The 24,471-nt window shown below is 46.5% G+C and overlaps 1 protein-coding gene across 1 annotated transcript in view; it reads left to right on the top strand.

Annotated features, from left to right (window-relative positions):
- The first annotated feature begins 6,317 nt into the window (after positions 1–6,317).
- C4H10orf53 (chromosome 4 C10orf53 homolog) overlaps positions 6,318–24,471 on the top strand; it is a 104,425-nt gene continuing 86,271 nt past the window's right edge. The window contains exon 1 of the mRNA XM_077257196.1: positions 6,318–6,478. Coding sequence (XP_077113311.1) covers positions 6,382–6,478 — 97 coding nt within the window. The 5' untranslated portion in view covers positions 6,318–6,381. The remainder of the gene's footprint in view (positions 6,479–24,471) is intronic.

Genomic DNA, 24,471 nt, shown 5'->3' with positions numbered 1-24,471 from the left:
GCTGCTGCCGTATGTGTCCCTATTACTGCCCCTGATACCCCAATACTGAGCCGCTGCTGCCATATGTGTCCCTATTACTGCACCTGTTACCCCAATATTGAGCCGCTGCTGCCATATGTGTCCCTATTACTGCACCTGATACCCCGACACTGAGCCGCTGCTGCCATATGTGTCCCTATTACTGCCTCTGATACCCCAATACTGAGCCGCTGCTGCCATATGGATTACTCCACCTGATACCCCAATACTGAGCCACTGCTGCCATATGTGTCCCTATTACTGCACCTGATACCCCAATACTGAGCTGCTGCTGCCATATGGATTACTGCACCTGATACCCCGATACTGAGCCGTTGCTGCCATATGTGTCCCTATTACTGCCCCTGATACCCCAATACTGAGCCGCTGCTGCCGTATGTGTCCCTATTACTGCACCTGATACCCCGATACTGAGCCGCTGCTGCCATATATGTCTCTATTACTGCACCTGATACCCCGATACTGAGCCTCTGCTGCCGTATGTGTCCCTATTACTGCACCTACTCTGTGGTTCTCTGTACCCTCTAAATTCTAAAGCACCCCTCTATAATATAGTAATGCCGGGTGCAAGTGCCGCAGAAAACAGAGCCCACATTTTGCTCCCTAGAAAGTAATATTGTCGTGTGCCCCTTTGACAGTCACAGTAACCTGAGTTCCACTATTACAATAAGGGCCCACTTTACATTTAATAATGTCCTGAGTCTTCCCCCTGTACAGCTCCCCTATACACAGTATAATGAACGCCCTCCCTTTAGCAAATGCAAAGGGGGTCGCATGATAACACAGCCTCGCCCCCCCCTCTTTTTCTCCCAGTTTTGAGCATTCTGTTCTTATTAGGCGAGATTCATTTAATAGCCCTATGGCTTGTAAAGGGTTAATTTATGGTAAGCTGTGCTATAAAAAGCACGAGCAGGTTCTGTCTGGTTTGATCTGGTTTCCCTTCCCGCACTTTTCCGTTATTTTGATTGGTTCAGGCAATAAGTGCGGGAAGAATTTCCTCTATAAAGATCAGCTGTTCAACAAACTGTCACCAGTCAGCTGATGAAGATTGAAGATCCCGCCCTCCCTCCCTTAAGTTATGTTTATTCATAGCCGTCGTGCCGTTTATTTGTGGGAAAATTGCCCGTTGATTTCGGGTGGATTTGGTCATGTGATTGGAGTTAAAAATGTGAAGTTTTAGTATTCAATGGTTTAATATTTATTTTCGGTTTAAAATATATTTATGGTAACTCAAAATAAACGCCACAGCCATTTCTTCCAACCAAAAATTCCGGTGTCATGTGTTTTTATTGGGGCTTGTGTTACCATGCCCCCTAACTGTATTGTACCACCCACACAGTATACTGACCCCTTAGTAGCCTTCAAACTGTTTGATTGCTCCAAAACTGTAATCCCCACACTGTATGATGGCCCCATAGATAACCTCCATATAGTATAGTGCAGTGCCCCAGAGTCCTGGTCGTTGCAGTACTGATGCTCCACCGCTAAGGGGGGTATTGGTACGTCTGATGGCACTGAAGGAGTTCACCTGACCAGGTATCACAGACACCAATACACTTCACAGTCTGGCCTCCAGGGGGAGCTAAGGGTGCTATGTATTAGGCCACTCCTCACAGTCTGGTAAAACTGGGGGTTAGATAGGAAGTTAGACAGAAAGCTGACTGGATTGGAACCGGGCAACATCCTGTGGCAGAGGGTGTTGCAGGGGAAGATTCAGGGGGGTCCCTGTCAGGGGTGGGATTCTGACAGAGGCCTAGTGAACAGAAAGAACGTTACGGGACCGCGCCTGCACTTCATTGCGGCGGTACCCCAAGAAAGGACAAGAAGCGAGGTTTATTGTGAAGAGTGAGAAACGAGATCAACGCAACAAGGAGATAACACCAGTAGGAGTCGTGCTGTAAGATCGAGGCAACATCCTACTGAGGCGCGTAGCCGGTGGCCGGAAACGCCGAGGAAGTATTGAGCTCCAGGCCTTACTTCAAACCTACGGCAGGACAGTCAGTTATAGGCGGGCTGTCTCACCTAAATCACCTAAGCAGACATAGGGGGCAACAGTTGGAGAGGGGCGACTCTAGGGTCCCGGAAGAACTCCAGGCCTACCCGTCATACGGGTGCATCCTAGCCATATCATCTGGGGGGACGGAGAAGAACATCAGAATCAGTTGTGAGGGAACTTCAGAAACAGACACAACAGTTGTGAGGACTATCCCGTGGTGCTCAGCAGGGAAGGACTACAACACACAAGCGCTAGAAGGAAGGCACAGATTTCCACCTGCAAAGGGAACTCTGGAGGTGCCATCGGACCGGCTGGTCTCAGACAGCCCTGTTAACCGTACTCCGGATTGTGGATCCTGAAGCCTTCAGTAAAGAGGTAAAGAGACTGCAACCTTGTGTCCTCGTTATTCATCGCACCCTGCACCACACATCATCACTCTCAACTTTCACTGGACGCCCCTCAGCAGGGTCACGGACCGGGTCTAGCCACCGTGACACTCCCAGAACCGAGACAGAGAGGCCCGGTACTGGGTACCCCTCGGCCCTGCAACAGTGGGGGCGCTCCAACTGTGTGCCAGATAGTCCTCAATATAGCACAAGGCAGCACCCCTATAGGCAGACCCTGTAGTATTCGGCAGCAACCCCCAAAGGCAGATCCGGTAGAATAAGGCAGCACCCCCAAAGGCAGATCCTGTAGAATAAGGCAGCACTCCCCCCTATATGCAGATCCTGTATATAAGGCAGCACCCCCCCATAGGCAGATACAGCAGAATAAGGCGCCACTCCCCCCCTATAGGCAGATACTGTAGAATAAGGCAGCACTCCCCCCATAGGCAGATCCTGTGTATAAGGCAGCACTGCCCCCTATAGGCAGATCCTGTATATAAGGCAGCACGCCCCCCCTATAGGCAGATACTGTAGAATAAGGCAACACTCCCCCCTATAGGCAGATACTGTAGAATAAGGTAGCACTCCCCCCTATAGGCAGATCCTGTATATAAGGCAGCACTCCCCCCCCTATAGGCAGATACTGTAGAATAAGGCAACACTCCCCCCCTATAGGCAGATACTGAAGAATAAGGCAGCACTACCCCCCTATAGGCAGATCCTGTATATAAGGCAGCACTCCCCCCCTATAGGCAGATCCTGTATATAAGGCAGCACGCCCCCCTATAGGCAGATACTGTAGAATAAGGCAACACTCCCCCCTATAGGCAGATACTGTAGAATAAGGTAGCACTCCCCCCTATAGGCAGATCCTGTATATAAGGCAGCACTCCCCCCCTATAGGCAGATACTGTAGAATAAGGCAACACTCCCCCCCTATAGGCAGATATTGAAGAATAAGGCAGCACTACCCCCCTATAGGCAGATCCTGTATATAAGGCAGCACTCCCCCCTATAGGCAGATCCTGTATATAAGGCATCACGCCCCCCTATAGGCAGATACTGTAGAATAAGGCAACACTCCCCCCTATAGGCAGATACTGTAGAATAAGGTAGCACTCCCCCCTATAGGCAGATCCTGTATATAAGGCAGCACTCCCCCCCTATAGGCAGATATTGAAGAATAAGGCAGCACTACCCCCCTATAGGCAGATCCTGTATATAAGTCAGCACTCCCCCCATAGGCAGATCCTGTATATATGGCAGCACTCCCCCCCTATAGGCAGATCCTGTAGAATAAAGCAGCATTCCCCGCCTATAGGCAGATCCTGTATATAAGGCAGCACTCCCCCCTATAGGCAGATACTGTAGAATAAGGCAGCACTCCCCCCTATGGGCAGATCCTGTATATAAGGCAGCACTCCCCCCCTATAGGTATAGTAAATACTCACCTCTCTAACTCCTTGTTCCAGGGGTGCTTCCTGCTCCTGCTCATCTGACAGAGGGTGCTGGGCGGTGACGTCATCGCACCCGCTGTCAGACATGTGGGGGATGATGGGAGGAGCGCAGCGCTCCTTCCCTCATCACTATGGTGAGCTGTATCAGCTAGATGCCTATACAGCTCACCATGCGATGACGGGCGGGGGGCCCACTGCTGGCACTGGGCCCCCCCACCTGCTCAGGGTCCCCATAGTGGCAGAGCAGGGAGATTGATTCTCCCTGCTCAGCCGCAGAATGTAACTGCATCGGCATGCCGATGCAGTTACAGTAGCGCAGCTCCCGGTGGGCCCCCTCAGAGCGCGGGGCTCGGGGCGATGGCCCCCTCTGCCCCCCTGGTAGCTACGCTACTGCGTGATTGTGATGACACGTCCAAGAGACACAATCATCACTTTAATGAGACAGCAAAGTTACTCTGGACTCCATCTGGCCTCTGCTCAGCTGTGTTTTTCTTTTCAGAAGTGCACAAAACTGTGGTGGAAAGCACTTTTATGCACGCTTAAAATGAAGGACGGCATACACAGTGCCTTCGTCTGCCTCATTATAGGGAATCTTCCACCAGGTGATGTGTTTGAATCACGCATTTCGGAGATTTACATGGAAACGCCAATGTAAGCGCTCGGGGAAGAGTGCAGGATAAATGTGCGCCGAGCCTTACTGCGATCTTTGAGAGGCAGAATAAATAACTCAACAGCTGGTAAAGAATTAGTTTTATTTATTTTTTACGCCGTTTCTCGTGCGGTATATGCGATTAGACAACTTTATTCTCCGTGTCGGTGCGATTACAGTGATACCAGATATATATTGACTTTCTATGTTTGGCTGCTGTCACACACTAAGGCTGGTTTCAGATTTGCGGATGGAGGGCTGCGTACGTCCTCCATGAAGCTCCGCCCATCACCGCACCTCCTCCGGTCAGATCCGCCTACGTCGGCATGCGGCGTGCGTACCCTATCTTTACCATTAGGTACGCAGGCCATGCCGATGTATACGGATGCCTCCGCATGCGTCGATTTGACGGTGCAGCGACTGCACCAAATTGCAACTCATTGCATTCGGCGCAGGTCATCCGCAAATGTGAAACTACCTTTTTTAGAGCTATATCTTTTCCAAATTTTGGCTGACAGAGTCATGTGAGGGCTTGTTTTTTGCAAAACAAGCTGATATTTCTATTGGTACCATTTTTGGTCACATAACGAGTTTTTTAATCGCTTTCGATTCTTCTTTTTAGGAGACAGAATGAACAAAAACCAGCAATTCTGTTAATGGGTTTTTTTTAATGTCGTTCCACGTGATAAAATTGCTAAGGCAGCTTAACTGTTCGGGTCAGTACGATTACAGCAATATCTCTTTTGTATCATTTTTTATGTTTTGCTTCTTTTGCACAATAAAAACTATTGCACAAATAAAATAATTATTTTTGCATCGCTTTATTCTGAGAGCTATAACTTTTTTATTTTTCCGTTGATTGATGTGTGGCAGCTTGTTTTTTTGTGGGACAAGATGACATTTTCACCTATGCCATTGTTATTTACATTTGTCTTTTTATCACGTTTTATTTCACTTTTGATGATTTAAAAAAAAACATATTTTTTGCCTTTTTTATGGTGTTCCTTGAATGGGTTAACTAGTGTGACAGTTTTACAGCTCGTGTTGTTCAGGACGAACAATGTGTAATTTTTGGTTGTTGCCTTTTTTTTTTTACATAAAAATATGTATTTTGGGTGTAATATGTCTGTTTTAATTAGTATTTTGTGATTTGTTTTCTTTAAAAAATATTTTGACAATTTTTTAAAACTTTTTTTTTACTTGTCCCTCTATGCCACTTTCATTATTCTCACTCTCATCTCTGGTATAATGTATTGGCCTGATATGGACCACAAAGCCCAGAATGACTGCGGTCTCTAGACCTGAACAGACACCTTGATGTGTCGCTTAGGCTATAAGCTCGGATCAGCAGACCCAGGGTCAGTCTGGGCATTGTGGTCCATCTACAGAGCTATGGCCCCCAGCCGAGGGGAGTGCACAAAGGGAGCATGGGCTCATTCTGGGGCTGAATGCACCAGGGCTAGTGATTCCAAACTAAAGACCCCCGCATCATTCACAGGACAGGGTCAGCGCAGTAGACACTCTCCCCAGACAATGGGGGCATTTCTGCACCGCACCCAAAAAAGGAAAAACTTTTATACATCACATGAATCCCAAAGTAAAAAAATATTAAAGCTAATGAAATCCTGGGAAAAAAGAACTGCGTTATTAAGAGGCAACTCGGCGTCTTCTGCTTTGCAGGTGGTAGTAATGGCCGCGCACGGAGATCCCCGGTCACCGGACCGCCGGCAGCTGCAGGGACAGGAACATGGACGGAGTCAGGAGCCGGCGCGTCCGCGTCCCCGGGCTGTGTGGGGAGGCGCGGCCGTGGTTGCCATGGCGATCGTGCAACACTGACAGGAGGCGGCGAGTAACATGCCGGAGAAAGCCTCGGTGACGGTGCGGTTCGGTCCGTATATGAACGGCTCCGGTATAGTGCAGCACGGCGTGTCACGGCTGCGGGGGCTGCGAGGTAGGTGACTGGCGAGGAGACTGCGGGACTACATGTTAGCAACGTGTGTGACTACAACGGGTTAACTCAGCATATAAAATCAATTATTGGGACCGTAACTATTGGCTACACGGCCATCATAACAAGATCAAAAAAGTCAGGAGATAAGCTTTGTAATGGGTTAAAATAAATAAAGCTGGGGGGCGGACACCCGTGGGGGGTTTCTGGGACCCCCATCCAAGAGAACCTCTACTCCAGGTGTAATATGTCATCATCTCTGTGCTCCCTGATGTTTTCCCTGCTGCCCAGGACACTGTTTACACTGGACATCAGACATGCCATGCGATTATATACTGCGCAGTTATTGTGCCTCCGCCATTGAGGCTGGGTACCAGTGTCATTACCCTAAGGCCGGCGTCACACTACAGCGTAATACGGACGAGTGCTATGTGATAAAAAATCACATAGCACTCGGACCAATGATAATCTATGGGGCAGGTCCTATCATCTGCTGTTTTCTCAGCCGTATTATACGTGTGAGTGACATCGCAGCATGCTGTGTTGGTCACGTATTATTCCCGAAAAACGCCAATGCAAGTCTATGGGTGCGAGAAAAATATACACATGGACCATCAGTGTGACTTGCGAGAAATACGCACCGGTGTCCAAAAAGCCAGTAATTCAGGGTGCTGTAATGTAAAATCAGGGCCGGCCCGAACGTATAGGCGAACTAGGTGGCCGCCTAGGGTGCCAACCCTAAGGCGGCGCCAGAGAAAAAATAGAAAAAATTATAAAAAATCTTTTCAAAAGGCAAAAGGTGTATGGAGCGGAGCCGTGTGTGTATGAGGTGTACGGAGCGGAGTCGTGTGTGTATGAGGTGTATGGAGCGGAGCTAAATGTGTACGAGGTGTACGGAGCGGAGCCGCGTGTGTACGAGGTGTATGGAGCGGAGCGCGTGTGTACGGAGCGCAGCCGCGTGTGTAGGAGTAGCTATGTGTGGCCATTATACGGTATGGAACATCATGTGTGGCCATTATACAGTATGGAGCATCATGTGTGGCCATTATACAGTATGGAGCACTGTGTGGCCATATTTTTTTGTTTATAATTATTCTTTATGAAACAGTGTGATCAGCAGTGCTAAATGGGTGTGGTTGGGACATGGATATGGGTGTGGCTAGTTATGAATGGGTGTTGTCAGAGACGTGGCCTAAAATGTGCAGCGGCGCGCTTCACGAGCCGCAAACTTTGTCCCTCTTTCCCATCTTCAAAAGTTGGGAGGTATGTTAAAAGTAGTAGGGGCGCAAGAAAATAGTTTCGCCTAGGGCGCCGTAATCTCTCGGGCCGGCCCTGTGTAAAATCACACTGACAGGTTAGAATAGCTAAAATAAATGTCTACACATAGTATAGGCAGATATATATATATATATATATATATATACATATATATATAAATGTCAGTGACACACATATATATATATATATTTATATTTCATAGAGAGATAGCTGAATAGCCGGTAATTCAATTGTCGGGTTCTGTAAAATCATTGCAGAACCCAACAGGATATGACACATGGTTTACATACAGTAAACCATTGCAGAACAGTTAGATTTTTATATGTCCCTCACTAATAATGTTAGAAGTGTCTGTGTGTAAAATTTGGGAGCTCTAGGTGTTAAATTAAAGGATTAATTCATGGAAAAAACTGGCATGGGCTCCTATGCAATTTTCTCCGCCAGAGTGGGAAAGCCAGTGACTGAGGGCAGATATTAATAGCCAGGAGAGGGTCCATGGTTATTGGCCCTCCCCCCTGGCTAAAAACATCTGCCCCCAGCAACCCCAGAAGAGGCACATCTGTAAGATGCGCCTATTCCAGCACTTAGCCTCTCTCTTCCCACTCCCTTGTAGCTGTGGGATATGGGGTAATAAGGGGTTAATGTCACCTTGCTATTGTAAGATGACATTAAGCCTGGTTAATAATGGAGAGGTGTCAATAAGACACCTATCCATTATTAATCCAATAGTATTAAAGGGTAAAAAATACACACATTAAGAATATAGTATTTTAATGAAAGAATGAAACACACAGGTTTAATATCTTTATTGTACCCTCAATCCAAGCAAAGCCCTCATTCTCCTGTAAAAATTCCAAAATAAAAAAGCAACAATACCCCATACCTGTCCGCTGTACAGTCAAGTCCCACACAGTAATCCATATCTGGGGAATTAACATTTACAACTGGGAGTGCTGCTAATGCGGCCGCTCCCAGCTGTAAACGACTGGGGAATGAATGAAACGCAGGGAACGGAGCTTCAGTGACTAGCGGTGCCTTCACCGAAGCTGCGCCCTCTGGCGGCATCTATATATATAAGAGGCATTGTGATTACTCGCTAATCCCGCCCCCTGCACAGTAGCTCTGCCCCACCACATCACTACACATAATCCCGCCCTCCCACCACATTACCACACACAATCCCGCCCCCACCACATCACCACACACAATCCCGCCCCCACCACATCACCACACACAATCCCGCCCCCACCACATTACCACACACAATCCCGCCCCCACCACATTACCACACACAATCCCGCCCCCACCACATTACCACACACAATCCCGCCCCCACCACATTACCACACACGATCCCGCCCCCACCACATTACCACACACAATCCCGCCCCCACCACATTACCACACACAATCCTGCCCCCCACCACAACACCACAAATAATCCCGCCCCCCCACCACATTACCACACACAATCCCGTCCCCCACCACATTACCACACACAATCCGCATCACATCACCACACACAATCCCGGCCCCCCACCACATCAACACACATAATCTCGCCCCCCCACCACATCACCACACATAATCCCACTCCCCACCACATCACCACACATAAGCCCGCCCCAACACATCACCACACATAATCCCGTCCGCCCACCACATCACCACACATAATCCCACACCCACCACATCACCACACATAATCCCACACCCCCACCACATCACCACACATAAGCCCGCCCGCCCACCACATCACCACACATAATACGACCACCCCACCACATTACCACCCATAATCCCGCCCCCCAACACATCACACATAATCCCGCCCCCAACACATCACCACACATAATCCCGCCCCCAACACATCACCACACATAATTCCCCCACCCTATTACCACACATAATCCCGTCCCCCACCACATTACCACACATAATCCCGCCCCCACCACATCACCACACAGAATCCTGCCCCTCCACCACATCACCACACATAATCCCGCCCCACCCCCACCCCATTACCACACATAATCCCGGCCCCCCACCATATCACCACACATAATCCCGCCCCCCAACACATCACCACACATAATCCCGCCCCCACCCCATTTTAATCATTATTATTTTTATTAACTTCATTTTAAGTTCATTTACCACCTGCGTAAGCGCTATTGAATGTTGTCATTATTTACTTTGGTTTAATCACCAGCAGCGTTAATTAGATAGCAATGAGCGTGCCGAGCGTTAGCTGGCTGGAAACAGCTAGTGAACTCATATGAACTCTTGAGCGTGGGAAAGTTTCGGAATATTTTCCCACACTACAGAGTTCATATGAGTTCATGCCGCCAGGGGGCGCAGCTTCGGTGACGGCACCGCTAGTCACCGAAGCTCAGCCCCCTGCATTTCATTCATTCCCCAGTCGTTTACAGCCAGGAGCGGCCGCGTTAGCAGCACTCCCAGTTGTAAATGTAAATGCCCCAGATATGGATAGTGATGGCCCGCATCAAAACCAGGTCTCTTCAGCCTGGCTCAAATGGGTTTTGGCAACAAAGTGGGCAAACAGCCCATTATCACAGATTTGAATAAGTAACTGATGTTTTTAAGGGGTTAACCTATGTATTCTTTTTGTGGTTTCAGTGGCCCAAAGTCATTTAACCTCTTACAAACACCAGTTACTTATTCAAATGGCCAAAATCGACTGTCTGCCCACTTTGATGCCAGTTCTGGTGCCCAGAACCCATTTGTACCAGTCTGGAGGGACCTGCTTTTGATGCGAGGCTCCCTGTTCTATATGTCTGCAGTGTGAGATCAGTGGCCCAAAGTCATTTAACCCTTTGGTTAATGCCCTACGGTGCCCACTTTGATGCCCATTTTTGTGCCAGTTTTATAATTTTTATAGCTGTTTTTAAGTGTGTTCACATCAGGGCACCTCGCTGCATTGTAGGTTATTATTGTGATGCTTATTTTTTGTTGAAAAAACCTATACAAAAACAGAAAAGAAAGAATTGCCGAATAAGAAACTGACGAGTAAGAAACCAACTTCAGCCTCTTTACAAATTTTATATTTGTTAATAAAATGTAATTTATTTTTATTTCAAAACAAATCTTTTCTCAGGACTTTTTTTTTGTTTTTTTATACTGATTTTGACTCATGATCTGGGATCTACAGTAAGAAGAGTCCTGTCTCCAGCACTGTCCTGTCCAAGGATGCAGCGGGGGCACCAGCACTAGTAATACCAGACACACGTTCTTGGGGCGGCAGCAGCACTAGTGATACCAGACACAGGTTCTGGGGGCAACAGCTGCACTAGTAATACCAGACACAGGTTCTGGGGGCAACAGCTGCACTAGTAATACCAGACACAGGTTCTGGGGGCAACAGCTGCACTAGTGATACCAGATACAGGTTCTGGGGGCAACAGCTGCACTAGTGATACCAGACACAGGTTCTGGGGCGGCAACTGCACTAGTGATACCAGACACAGGTTCTGTGGGCAGCTGCACTATTGATACCAGACACAGATTCTGGGGGCAGCAGCTGCACTAGTGATACCAGACACAGGTTTTGGGGGAGGCAGCTGTACTAGTGATACCAGACACAGGTTCTGGGGGCAGCAGCTGCACTAGTGATACCAGACACAGGTTCTGGGGGAGGCAGCTGTACTAGTGATACCAGACACAGGTACTGGGGCATCAACTGCACTATTGATACCAGACACAGGTTCTGGGGCTGTAGCTGCATTAGTGATACCAGACACAGGTTCTGGGGGCGACAGCAGCACTAGTGATACCAGACACAGGTTCTGGGGCTGCAGCTGCATTAGTGATACCAGACACAGGTTCTGGGAGTGGCAGTAGCACTATTGATACCAGACACACGTTCTTGGGGCGGCAGCAGCACTAGTGATACCAGACACAGGTTCTAGGGGCGGCAGCTGCACTAGTGATACCAGACACAGGTTCTGGGGGCGGCAGCTGCACTAGTGATACCAGACACAGGTTCTGGGGGAGGCAGCTGTACTAGTGATATCAGACACAGGTACTGGGGCTGCAGCTGCATTAGTGATACCAGACACAGGTTCTGGGGCTGCAGCTGCATTAGTGATACCAGACACAGGTTCTGGGGGCGGCAGCAGCACTAGTGATACCAGACACAGGTACTGGGAGTGGCAGTAGCAATATTGATACCAGACACAGATTCTGGGGGCGGCAGCAGCACTATTGATACCAGACACAGATTCTGGGGGCGGCAGCTGCATTAGTGATACCAGACACAGGTTCTGGGGCGGCAGCTGCATTAGTGATACCAGACACAGGTACTGGGGGCGGCAGCAGCAGCACTATTGATACCAGACACAGGTTCTGGGGCTGCAGCTGCACTATTGATACCAGACACAGATTCTGGGGGAGGCAGCAGCAATAGCGACACCAGACACAGGCTCTAGGGTCGGCAGCTGCACCCTAGTGATGCAGATCAGTAGCTTCTGTCACTCCAACTCTGTGCTAAGTGCTACTTCCTCCTTCTTGAGTGATGACTCCTTTGCCAGAAATCACACAGTATAGTCTGTCAATCAAGCTGGAGGAGGTGGCACTGCGTGGGGATAGAATCGGAGTGACAGAGACTTCAGATCTACCATAGCCATTTGCATGTCAATTCAAGCATTGATTTCTCAGTAATAGAGGAATGGACTGGTCACATAAAGATATTGGATGATTTGTGTTTTAAAGAGCTACATGCAGATATAAATAGTTTGGGTGTGAAATCGTGTTGACAGATTCCATTTAACTCATTAGTGGCGGTAAAAAAGAAATAGACATCAATATTTGATTTTTTTTCTAACCAGTATTTAATTTTTGTAATTGGGACAGTTATCATTGAGTTGTAAATACATTAATGCATGCAAAATCATGTTCTGTGAAATATTTTGCATATGCATTGACCTCTTGTATTTATCTCTGATAAAAACATTTTACTACTAATGTACGCAATATGAAGCATAAATAAGGTGTTGTCATCAGTGCGTCTGTTCAATCTGAACAATTTTTAGTATCACAGTCAGATCATTATTGTAAATGGAATCTGTCCGTAGGATCAAGACTCCTGAGCATGTAGTTCATAGGAAACTGAATGAAGTGATACCTTGATATTTGTGATCCAATGTCTTATTCCAGAGAAATCAAAGTTTTTCTTGTATGTAAATTAGTAATTCCAGGCTATAGGGAAGATGTTACCTGGAAGATAACTCTGCCCCCAGAGCTTCTTTTAAATTAACGGGGGAGTTACCAGTGTGAGACAAGTAACTAACACAGAGCCAGCGTTATCATCACCGGGTGTCAGCTATACATCATTGCTGACACCCTGCAGTAACGCCCACAATTGGTGCTAGTGCCGATTGCTGGCGTTCAACCCTTCTAATGTCACTGTCAATAGTGATAGCGACTGTCACGGTGTGACCCAACCTAACAGGTGGTCGGTCAACGGACTGCACAACTCACAAATAACAGGATGGAAAAGGTGGGAGGAAGGCCCTATCCGTAGGGAATGGGAGGATGGTCACCACCTGAGCTCAAACCTGAGCTTGTCCCCGCACTCCTCTAGCGCCCTATGTGGGTCCTTCCCCCCACCGCCGTCAGGATACCTCATCCCTAGTAGTCATCTATTACTGCCCTGGCTAGTGCACTGGCCGGCAAGGAGCACTAGCCTCGCCTATGCAGATAATACACACAGGGTAAAGTGACAAACACCAAAAGGGACAAGGTAACAAAAACACCAACACTTTTACATGGTCATAGCATGAAGCTGAAGAATGAACTCCCGTCTGCTAATTTTACTCCCAGTTGCTGTTTTATAGAGTATAGTTGCGTTTATAGCTGCTAAACCAAGTACATTACTAAACACCTGAACAGGCCATCGGCGGCTTCCAGATTTTGTGGTGTACTTTCGAGCCATCTGGTCTACTGTGTCCACTCCAACCTTTGTTTTATTGTAAAATTGTACCGTTTCCATTTTTTTTTTCTTGTCGTTTCCAACTGCTACATCTTGGTGAAGACTACTGAGCAAAATGACATTCTTATTTGGCTTACCTTGGTAAACTGTAAGAGTGATGTCACCATTCTTCATCAGAGTAGTCTCATATGTATTTGTAATTAGGAGACTTGCCTACTACTACTTTTATGTATGGGGTCAAATTGACCCCTTCAGTACTTATAGGTATGAATTGTAAAATCCGGGTCCCTGAAAAAGTTTAAATTCATTTTTGTGTCCTAAAATATACACTACCATGAATACATAAAAGTCACAAAAACTCAGAACTCATTTGTTAAAATTTTAGAAATTATAGGAAAAAGAAATAGCACAAGGGTCAAAATGACCCCTCCGGTAGTTCTAGTGTTTAATGACAATTGCGCTTAAAAAGTCTAACAGTGCTCATTCCCTTCTGAGCCTTAACCTTGTGCCCACACAGTAGTTTTCCACCACATATGGGGTATCTGTGTGCTGAGGAGAAATTGCACTATAGATTATATGGTCCATTCTTTCCTGTTACCCTTGTGAAAATGAAATTTTGCAGCTAAAGGAACATTTTAGTGGGAAAAATGTAATTTTTTTATTTTCTCGGCTCAACGTTGGAAAATTCCTAGGGATAACGTTTCTTCTTGCGGAGAGTGACATGGTAAGCATACCGAGATGAGACATTTAAGCTGCAATGCTCCTCTGGGAAAAATGAAAATTGTCTCTTAAGAGAGGAAGAGGACTAGAACTCTAGTGCCACCTATAGGAAGTAGCAATTCTAAAAGTCAATGTCAACCGTTTAACGAGCCTTGTCACTTGACATGGGATAAAAGCCAGAACCAAAATCTCAATTTGCAGACACTGTGTTTTGGGGTGCTGCCCCTAGTCACTGCAAAGATATGGTTTGGCTGGGTGAAAGGTGTCTGACCAAGATCCAAGGGGTAACATTCCTCCTTGCTGAAAGTGACATGTCAAGCATGACGAGATGAGGAGACTTTTAAGCCACAATGCTCCTCTGGGAAATATGCATATTGTCTCTTCAGAGAGGAAGAGGACTAGAACTCCAGTGCCACCCTTATAACTTCCTAACAAAAAAATTATGTTTCAAAAATGATGCTGATGTAACGTGATAAGTGTTATTTATTTACTATTTTGTGTGACATAACTCTCTAATATGGAACGGGATGAAGGTGTCATTCAATTCGCTGATGAAGACTCGATGCAGATTAAAACTTGATAAAGTTTAATGTACAGGTTTACAGTGTCAACGCGTTTCAAGGCTACAGACAACCTCTTCATCAGGACGAAAACCTAGGTTTCCAAGTTTTAATCTGTATTGAGCTTTCATCAGCAGCGCAGCGCATTGACTGACACCTTCATCCTGTTCCATATCGCTCTTGGTCTCTCCTCGAGCGGTGTCTTGCAGCAGCTGATATTACGTGCCTATCATATGTTACTTCAATGCAACCTTACCAGGTGAGTGAATTCCTTATTCTTAGATTCTGTTATCATCGGATAAGACCCTATTCTAAGGGTACTGTTACACAAAACGATTTACCAATGATCACGACCAGCGATACGACCTGGCCGTGATCGTTGGTAAGTCGTTGTGTGGTCGCTGGAGAGCTGTCACACAGACAGCTCTCCAGCGACCAACGATGCCGAAGTCCCCGGGTAACCAGGGTAAACATCGGGTTACTAAGCGCAGGGCCGCGCTTAGTAACCTGATGTTTACCCTGGTTACCAGCGTAAACGTAAAATAAAAAAAACACATACTCACATTCCGGTGCCTGCGTCCGCTTCCCTGCACTCCTCCTGCATCCTGTGTAAGCGCCGGCCAAAGCAGAGCGGTGACGTCACCGCTGTGCTCTGCTTTCACTTTACGGCCGGCGCTCACAGTCAGTGCAGGGAAGCAGGCGGCCAGGGACCTGACGGACACCGGAATGTAAGTATGTACTGTTTGTTTTTCTTTACATTTACGATGGTAACCAGGGTAAACATCGGGTTACTAAGCGCGGCCCTGCGCTTAGTAACCCGATGTTTACCCTGGTTACAAGCGAACGCATCGCTGGATCGGTGTCACACACACCGTTGCAGCGATGACAGCGGGTGATCCAGCGACGAAATAAAGTTTCAAACGATCTGCTACGACGTACGATTCTCAGCGGGGTCCCTGATCGCCGCTGCGTGTCAGACACAGCGATATCGTATGGATATCGCTGGAACGTCACGGATCGTGCCGTTGTAGCGATCAAAGTGCCAATGTGAGACGATACCCTAATTCCCAGTTTTTCATCCGCTACGCTCTAGTTTAAGAGCATAAAAATTGAGAATTGCGAAATTTTTTATATTTTCTCCAAATTTCCAATATTTTCACAATTAAATGCCAAAAATGTTGACCTAAATTTGCCACTAACATAAAGTACTATGTGTCACAAAAAAACTGTCACAAAAATCACTGGGATACGTTGAAGCGTTCAAGAGTTATTACCTCATAAATTGACACTGGTCAGAATTGTAAAAGTTGGCCTGGTCAGGAAGGTGAAAACGGGCTAACGGGTGAAGGGGTTAATGGTAATCATTGCAGCGGTGTCATTGGCCATCTTAAGAGGTCTGTGCAAATGGCTGTTAAAGGTTATGTTTACTTGAGGCATTTTTGCAGTGTTTTGTAGCATATTGAACTTTTTTCAGGGGGGCTGTTTTAGTGTAAAAAAATTACTGATTTTCCGATCTCAGAAATTGTCATCAAATCTCATTAATGAAACTATATAGCTGATAAATAGTTATACCCAGGACCTAGATTAGAACGAGTAGAGTTCTAAGCAGAGATGAGAGGATTGATTCGCACGACTCCAGTCCATCGTCCAGGTCAGTGGCACCTGACGGGAAGCCCACAAATCTCTTACCTTCTGGTGTGGCATTTGACTTGACAGGGCTGGGGCAACGTCATCTGTGTGACATGATGTATAGATAATGTTGTGCCAGCACTGCGTGATCAACGGCCATGTCAGGGACACGAGAAGAGTCCTGCAAATCGATCCTCTCATCTCTACTTCTAAATAGTTGAAGTCACTAAAATAGTGTAACTTAAGTACCTTTGCAATTTTTTACTACATAACATCTAACTGAATGTTCTTTCTGAATTTTGTACAAGCTGTTGTTGTTTTGTCATAAGGCAGCAATTTTTCATTGAATGAGAATGGAGACATGGCTTATTAACATCCTAATAATGATGTAGAGCTCCTTTTGTGGAATGATGGTGATATCCATAGGTAAGTTTTACTGAATTATGTATAAAGCATACTGTACCTCGATATGCCCATGTCGCTAGTATCTGAGGTAGAAGGGAGGCCTTGGAAAGACCAGAAATAGGTGGAAATGAATACAATTTGTACTTAGATATCTAGACCTAGGCGCAGGAGGGAATTAGATCTGTGAACAGCTGTTTTCAGAAAGTACTAATAATGCTTTGCTTCCTAAAATTGATTCCCAATATACCAGACCATAAATTATTTTTTTCTGTACATCCTGAACTCCAGGAAATCAGTAAAGAACCTTCTAAAAAGGCAATCTTCATTAATACTGTTCTCCAACACTGCTACGTTTGTGACCTTAGCTTTGCTAGCTGCAATAAATTAAATATTTATTATGGAATGTAATACAAGTGTGAGCTTGTGTATAAGCTGCTGGGCTAGATATATCAGCTATACGCATAAAAATTTCATTCAGCCGTGTAATGTTTTGGGTTGTTTGGTATTGAAGTTTATTAGAGTTTCTATTGTTTGGTTACCTAAAAATTTAACCGCTTAACCCTGGGCCATTTTCCGTTTTCGTTTTTTGCTCCCCTTTTTCGCAGAGCCAGAACTTTTTTATTTTTTTGGTCAATACGGCCATATGAGGGCTTGTTTTTTGTACTTTTGAACGACATCATTGGTTTTAACATCTTGCGTACTGGAAAACGGGAAAGAAAATCCAAGTGCGGTGAAATTGCAAAAAAAGGACAATTCCACAGATTTTTTTTCTTTCTTTTCTATCATGTTCACTAAAGGATAAAACTGACTTGCTATTATGATTCTCCTGGTCATTACGAGTTCATAGACTCCAAACATGTATAGGTTCTTTATTATTTAAGTGGTGAAAAAAAATCCTAAATTTGTTTAAAAAATGTGCCATCTTTTGAGACCTGGCGCTGGGTGAGGGCTTATTTTTTGGGGTGCCGAGCTGAAGTTTTTATTGATGTGCAGCGCCCCAGAGTCCTGGTCGTTGCAGTACTGTGGCTCCGCCGCTATGGGGAGCTATGGTGCGTCCGATGGCACTGAAGGAGTTCATCTGATCAGGTATCACAGACACCAATACATTTCACAGCCGGGCCTCCGGGGGGAGCTAAGGGTGCTATTCATTAGGCCACTCCCCACCATAGTGGGTAAACTGGAGGTCAGGCAGGAAGTTAGATCAGAAAGCTGACTGGGTTGGAACCAAGCAACACCTTGTGGCAGAGGGTGTTGTAGGGGAAGATACAGTAGGGTCTCTGTCAGGGGTGGGATCCTGACAGAGGCTTGGCAACGAGAACGAACGTAACGGGACCGTGCCTGCTCCGGGTAGCGGCGGTACCCAAGAAAGGATTAGAAGAGAGATAGATTGTGCTGAGTGAGAAACGGGATCACGCAAAGGAGAAATACCAGTAGGAGTCGTGCTGTAAGATCGAAGCAACATCCTACTGAGGCGCACTACCGGTGGCCGGAACGCCGAGGGAGTAGAATAACATTCAGCTTCAAGCAATACTCCAAACAGCGGCAGGACAGTCAGTCTCAGGCGGGCTGTCTAACTCAAATCACCTATGAAGTCTTGGGAGGCAATTGTGGGAGAGGGGCGTCTCTAGGGTCCCGGAAGAACTCCAGGCCTACCCGTCAAACGGGTGCCGTTCCTACCCGAACCTCAGGGAGGGACGGAGGATTAGCAGAACATCATCTAATCGAGTTGTGAGGGAACATCAGAAACAGACACAACAGTTGTGAGGTACTTTCCGTAAGCACAGCAGGGAAGGACTACAACCAGTAGCGTAGCTACCAGGGGGGCAGAGGGGGCGGTGGCCCCGGGCCCTGTGCTCGGAGGGGGCCCACCCGGAGCTACGCTACTGTCAGGGCCGGTGTTGGGGGCCCCTGCCTCCGGTTATGGATTATCTTTTATTTCCCCTGGGTTTGGACTGCGCATGTATCTAAATGCACGGTACAAATGCGATCACACACACAGGGAGTCAACAGAGAAGGAATCAAGGAATGACAGGCCTCCAATCAGAGTGCAGGGAGTGAGTCATGTGACCGCTCTGCAGTCTGTGGAGGAGAGGGGGAAGGGAGGTCACTCACCCAATCCTGGCTGAGCGCGCTCTCCTTCAAAGCTCCGTGCTGCAGAAGTGATCAGCTCCAGCAGCAGCCAGGACACAGGGAGACTCTGCCTCTGAGCTGCGCTCACTGTCTGCACTGACTAGGAGGAGCCTGAGAGCCGAGGAGCAGCAGCCAGGACCAGAGGACACACTGCACAGAGCAGGTGAACTGATGAGTATCTTGGCACATGTCATTTAGTATTTTTTTTATGTCTAATCTGTTGCTTTGAATACATACATAAGGTATATAAAGCAATGAAGGTTCTTAAACTTGTATGTCTTGTTTATCCTGCAATCAGGACAGACACTGAAAACTGACGTGATTGATAAGTGTCTTGGCACATAGAATTTATTTCATGTGTTTACAATAGCACAAAGATATATCAGATCTGGTGGTGGTGTGAATATACACAGACTAGGTTTTGGAAAGTTTCTTGCCTGACATGATAAAAATGAAAGACTGACATGTGGACTGACAAGTATCTTGACAAATGACACTATATGTAGGCAGATCAAAGCATAAAAAGATAGGCATATAAGTTCAAGAATTCATTTGGCTTTTCAGTTTTATAGGTTTTGCCTATCATGCAGGCCCCATCTGGCGGTTTTTGCTATATACGGTATATATCCACTAAGTTACATTAATATGGAGATCCTCTTTGGCAGTGGCCATTGCATTGATCATGGGGACGAGATGGCCACGTTAGACCAGTAACTCAGGATCAATGATTGCATTGGCTGCGGTACGGACTCAAAGTGTAATAATATTTATCTTTTTGCATGTTTTTTCACAGCTGCTTTCGGTGGAGTTTTTGTTTGGACATTTTAAAAGTATCTTAATAAAGTTTATATTTTAGGGGATGTTTTATGTTAGAAGTTAGTCCTGTACCCTTGTAAAACTATATACTCTGTAATCTGAAGTATCTAAATGGCCAATATGGCAGGAAATGAGAAGCTGATAACAGAGAGCACTAGTTAAGAGAAAGGGGGGCTGAGCCAGCTCCCTGGATATAGGGGTTGTGTAGTCAACAGTTGCTCACTATGGGCCTGATTCACCGTCTCTCCTGCCTTGATTGACATGGCTGATGTCTCCTATGTCATCCACTGTCTGTCCGTCTCTCGCACCTGCACAGGAGGGAACATTAAGGCATCTTATTTATTTGACTGTATACGAGTTGGTGACTCTAGGTTCAGCACCTGTTCACACTTAGTCTATGTTTGGATGTGACGGTCAGTTTTTTAAAATTTGTACCCATATAAGGTCTGGCCAGCATCTGTACACCCTTACATAGTGTTCTAGAATGCACTTTATATGTCGCAAATCCTCTATGCAAGGCACAAAAAAGAGCTGTTATTATACTCACAGACAGCGCTGTCCGGGCGTCACTAGTCTTGATCCGGCGCCGTCCCTCTTCCTGTGATCGCTGTCCCGCTTCATGTGGAAGATGCATTCTACATCCTGCATTCAGTGTCCTCTATCGCACTCCTGTGCAGGTGCACTTCTCTTTGTCCTGCTGAATTCAGAGCACAGTATTGTAGTGCGCATGCGCCGGCTTTATTTCCAGGTCATCAGCGCCCTTTGGCGCATTCGCATTACAGTACTTAGCTCTGCACTCAGCAGCCCAGAGAGAAGTGCACCTACACAGGAGCGCGATGGGTGACACTGTGTGGATGATGTAGGATGTGTCATCCAGATGAAGCAGTAATGGAGGATGGCGATCTTAAGTCAAGACCAGCTATGCCTTGGTGAGCGCAGTTGGTGAGTATAATGAAAGGTCATTTTTATGCTTTGCAGAGGGGATTGGGAACAGATTTACAGCCTTCCATAGAGAGGCTGCCTATGCATTAGGATGCATTACGCTATATAGGCTGCCTATGGGGAGTGCATTATACTATATTGAGGACTATCTGGTGTATTATGCTATATGGAGGCTATCTAGGGGGCCATCATAGTGATGGAGCCATTTAACAGTTAAGGGGTCAGTATACTGTGAGGGTGAATACTATACAGTGAGGGGGCATCCTACTGTGTATAGTGGAGCTGTAAAAGGGGAGACTCGGGACATTATTAAATGTAAAGTGGTCACTTATTGTTATAGGGAAACTCAGGTTACTGTGACTATCAAAGGGGCACACAGAGCATTATTACTTTCTAGGGGGTAAAATATGGGCACTGTGTGCAAGTGCCCTAGAAAACAGAATTTAGAGGGTACAGAGAACCACACAGCAGGTGCAGTAATAGGGTCACATACGGCAGCAGCAGCTCATTATTGGGGTATCGGGCAGTAATAGGGTCACATACGGCAGCAGCGGCTCAGTATTGGGATATCAGCAGGATGAGGAGTTTGTGCAGGTTGGGAATAGATGGTGATGGGGCTGGAATGTGAGAAGTGAAACGTGTCTTTGTTGCTTTCTCTGCAGGTGAGTCCTGGCTGGAAGAAGTTGTCATGTCGGTCTGGGCCAGATGGAAAAGACGGGAAAAATGAACAATTCCGTCAGAAAGAACGTCAGCGGTAAGTCATTAACTGTAACTGTACTGTGATCTCTTATATGTTCTGTAGGACTGGTATCTACCACTGACCATATGGCGGTAATATCCATATTGGTCTTTATATAGAGATTATTTTCAGTAACATCGCGGTCATCTGCTGAGGTTCTCCTCCACTATTAGGCTGCCGTCACACTATCAGTGTTTGGTCAGTATTTTACATCAGTAGGGCTCTTTTCCATTTGTGAGAATCACGTCCGATTCTCACAGGATAAAACCATGCTGTAGCACCGGCAATCCAGAGCGGAGCATGAGGCGGTACAGCAACACGTGGAGCTGCACGCTCCGCTCTGGATTGCTGGTGCTACAGCATGGTTTTATCCTGTGAGAATCGGACGTGATTCTCGCCAGTGGAAAGGAGATCGTATTTGTAAGCCAAAACCAGGAGTGGGTGATAATACAGAAGTGGTGCATATGTTTCTATTATACTTTTCCTCTAATTGTTCCACTCCTGGTTTTGGCTTACAAATACTGATGTTAAAAATACTGACAAATACTGATAGTGTGACAGCAGCCTTAGGGTGCGTCACCCAGCTGTATTCAAGGTTACCTGGTTAGGGGCCCACTCAGAAGTTTCGCCCCCCCTGAGCCAAAACCCTAGCTACGCCCCTGACTACAACACATAGCGCTAGGGGGAAGGCACAGATTTCCTCCTGTGAAGAGAACTCTGGAAGTGCCATTGGACCGGCCGGACTTGCGCAGCCTGGTGAGCCGTATTCTGGATTGAGGACTCAGAGATCTTCAGTAAAGAGGTAAAGAGACTGCAACCTGGTGTCCTTGTTATTTATCGCGACTTGCACCCCACAACTGCACCGTTACAACACCACTTATTTCACCGGACGTCCCCCACTGACAGACAGGGCCACGGACCGGGTCTAGCCACCGTGACAACCCCAGGACTGAGACCTAGAGGCCCGGCTCCGGGTACCCCTAGGCCCTGCGGCGGTGTGGGGGTGCTCCAGATGCAATTTTGGCGTAGATACAATGTTTTATTTTGAATGGAGTGAAAGGGGGGGTGATTTGAACTTTTATGTTTTTTAATTTTTTTAATATTTTTAAAAACATTTTTGTTTCCTTTTTGCATGCTTCAATAGTCTCAATGGGAGACTAGAAGCTGCAGTGCTTTGATCGACTTTGCTACACACAGGCGACGATCAGATTGCTTGTGTGTAGCAGAAATGCTCACCTGTTTTGAGCGCCGCCCTGTGGGCAGCGCTCAAAGCAATCTGGCAATGACAACCACAGAGTTGTCATGCGACCCGTCAGTGACCCATGATCATGTGACAGGGTAACTGATGGGCAGAGCCAGTGACGTACTTCCTGTAAACGCGAGTTAAATGCCGCTGTCAGAGGTTGAAAGCAGCATTTAACTAGTTAACAGCTGCAGGTGGATCTCCGGCGCAAACGGGGAAAGGTGTTAAAAAATCTACATTAACCACTGGATTTTAAATTTGTCTTTAAATGTGTCAGACACATATGGAAATAGTTGTACATACAAACAGTTGCAATGCAGCAACCCTCTTCTTAAAGGGAATCTGTCATCAGTTTGTGTTATGTGATCTGAGAGCAGTATAAGGCAGAGGAAGCGAGCTTGATTCCAGTAACGTGTCACTTACTAGGCTGAGTTTTGCTATTTCAATACAATCTGTGTTTTATTAGCAGGAAATTATCACTATAGGACTGACTGACTGATGCCTCCTGATCCAGTCATGCTCCCAGCCCTGATTTGCATCTTTCTGTCACTATGCAATGCACACAAATCTGTGGCTTTGGGCGGGTTATACAGGGCTCAAAGAAATAGTGACTCTATCATAACCACTGAACCCAGTAAACTATGTGATACAGCACTAGAATAGGGGGTTCTGTCCCTACCTCATGCAGGAAGGATTCACAACTATTTATTTTCTCTTTTGGGAACGATTTATATCAACAGTGTCCCATGGGGAGAAAAATGACCCCACAATATGCTAATCTATTTATGACTAAACTGGAGGAGGAGTTTTTGTCATCTTGCTTTATAGCAAACTTCTGCTACATTGATGATCTGCTAATAATCTGGACAGGCTTAAATTATGATCTGCTTACCTTACACAATAATTTCAACAAGTTTCACCATCAAGATCACCCTCAACGTCTCAAAGTCCCATATACATTTTCTGTACACTACTATATACATCAAAGACAACACTTACAAACATCAATGTACCATAAGCCCACAGGACGTCTGGCATGTCTGTAAGGCTGCCGTCACACTAGCAGTATTTGGTCAGTATTTTACATCAGTATTTGTAAGCCAAAACCAGGAGTGGAACAAAGGGTAATGAGGAAAAGGGTAATAGAAACATATGCACCACTTCTTCATTTATCACCCACTCCTGGTTGTTTTGGCTTACAAATACTGATGTAAAATACTGACCAAGTACTGCTAGTGTGACGGCAGCCTAAGAAGAAGAACCAGGCCATGGGTACCTGTTCTATGCGGATCTGTCCGGAAGAGTCAGAGACCGGACAGACCTTTCCACTCAGAAATAGGGGGTATGGCTAAGTGGCAACAGCCACAGCACACGTGGAAGCAGTCAGTCTTGGCAGGAACAGGCAGCGCGCAGAACAGAGAGAGAAGCGCTTCAGCCCTTGAGCGCCGAGGCTGACAGAGAGCGAGGTGTCATGCGCTTCGTGACCGTGAGTACAGCGCCCGTGCCGCAAAGAGAGAACCTGCTATTGTACAGATGTTTGCGGCCCACTTTACCATCAGACGCCTTTCTGCCTACATAGGGCTT

This window comes from Ranitomeya variabilis, chromosome 4, assembly GCF_051348905.1.
Source record: "Ranitomeya variabilis isolate aRanVar5 chromosome 4, aRanVar5.hap1, whole genome shotgun sequence".
NCBI classification, from domain to species: Eukaryota; Metazoa; Chordata; class Amphibia; order Anura; family Dendrobatidae; genus Ranitomeya; species Ranitomeya variabilis.
This window is presented reverse-complemented; position numbering and strand designations above follow the sequence as displayed.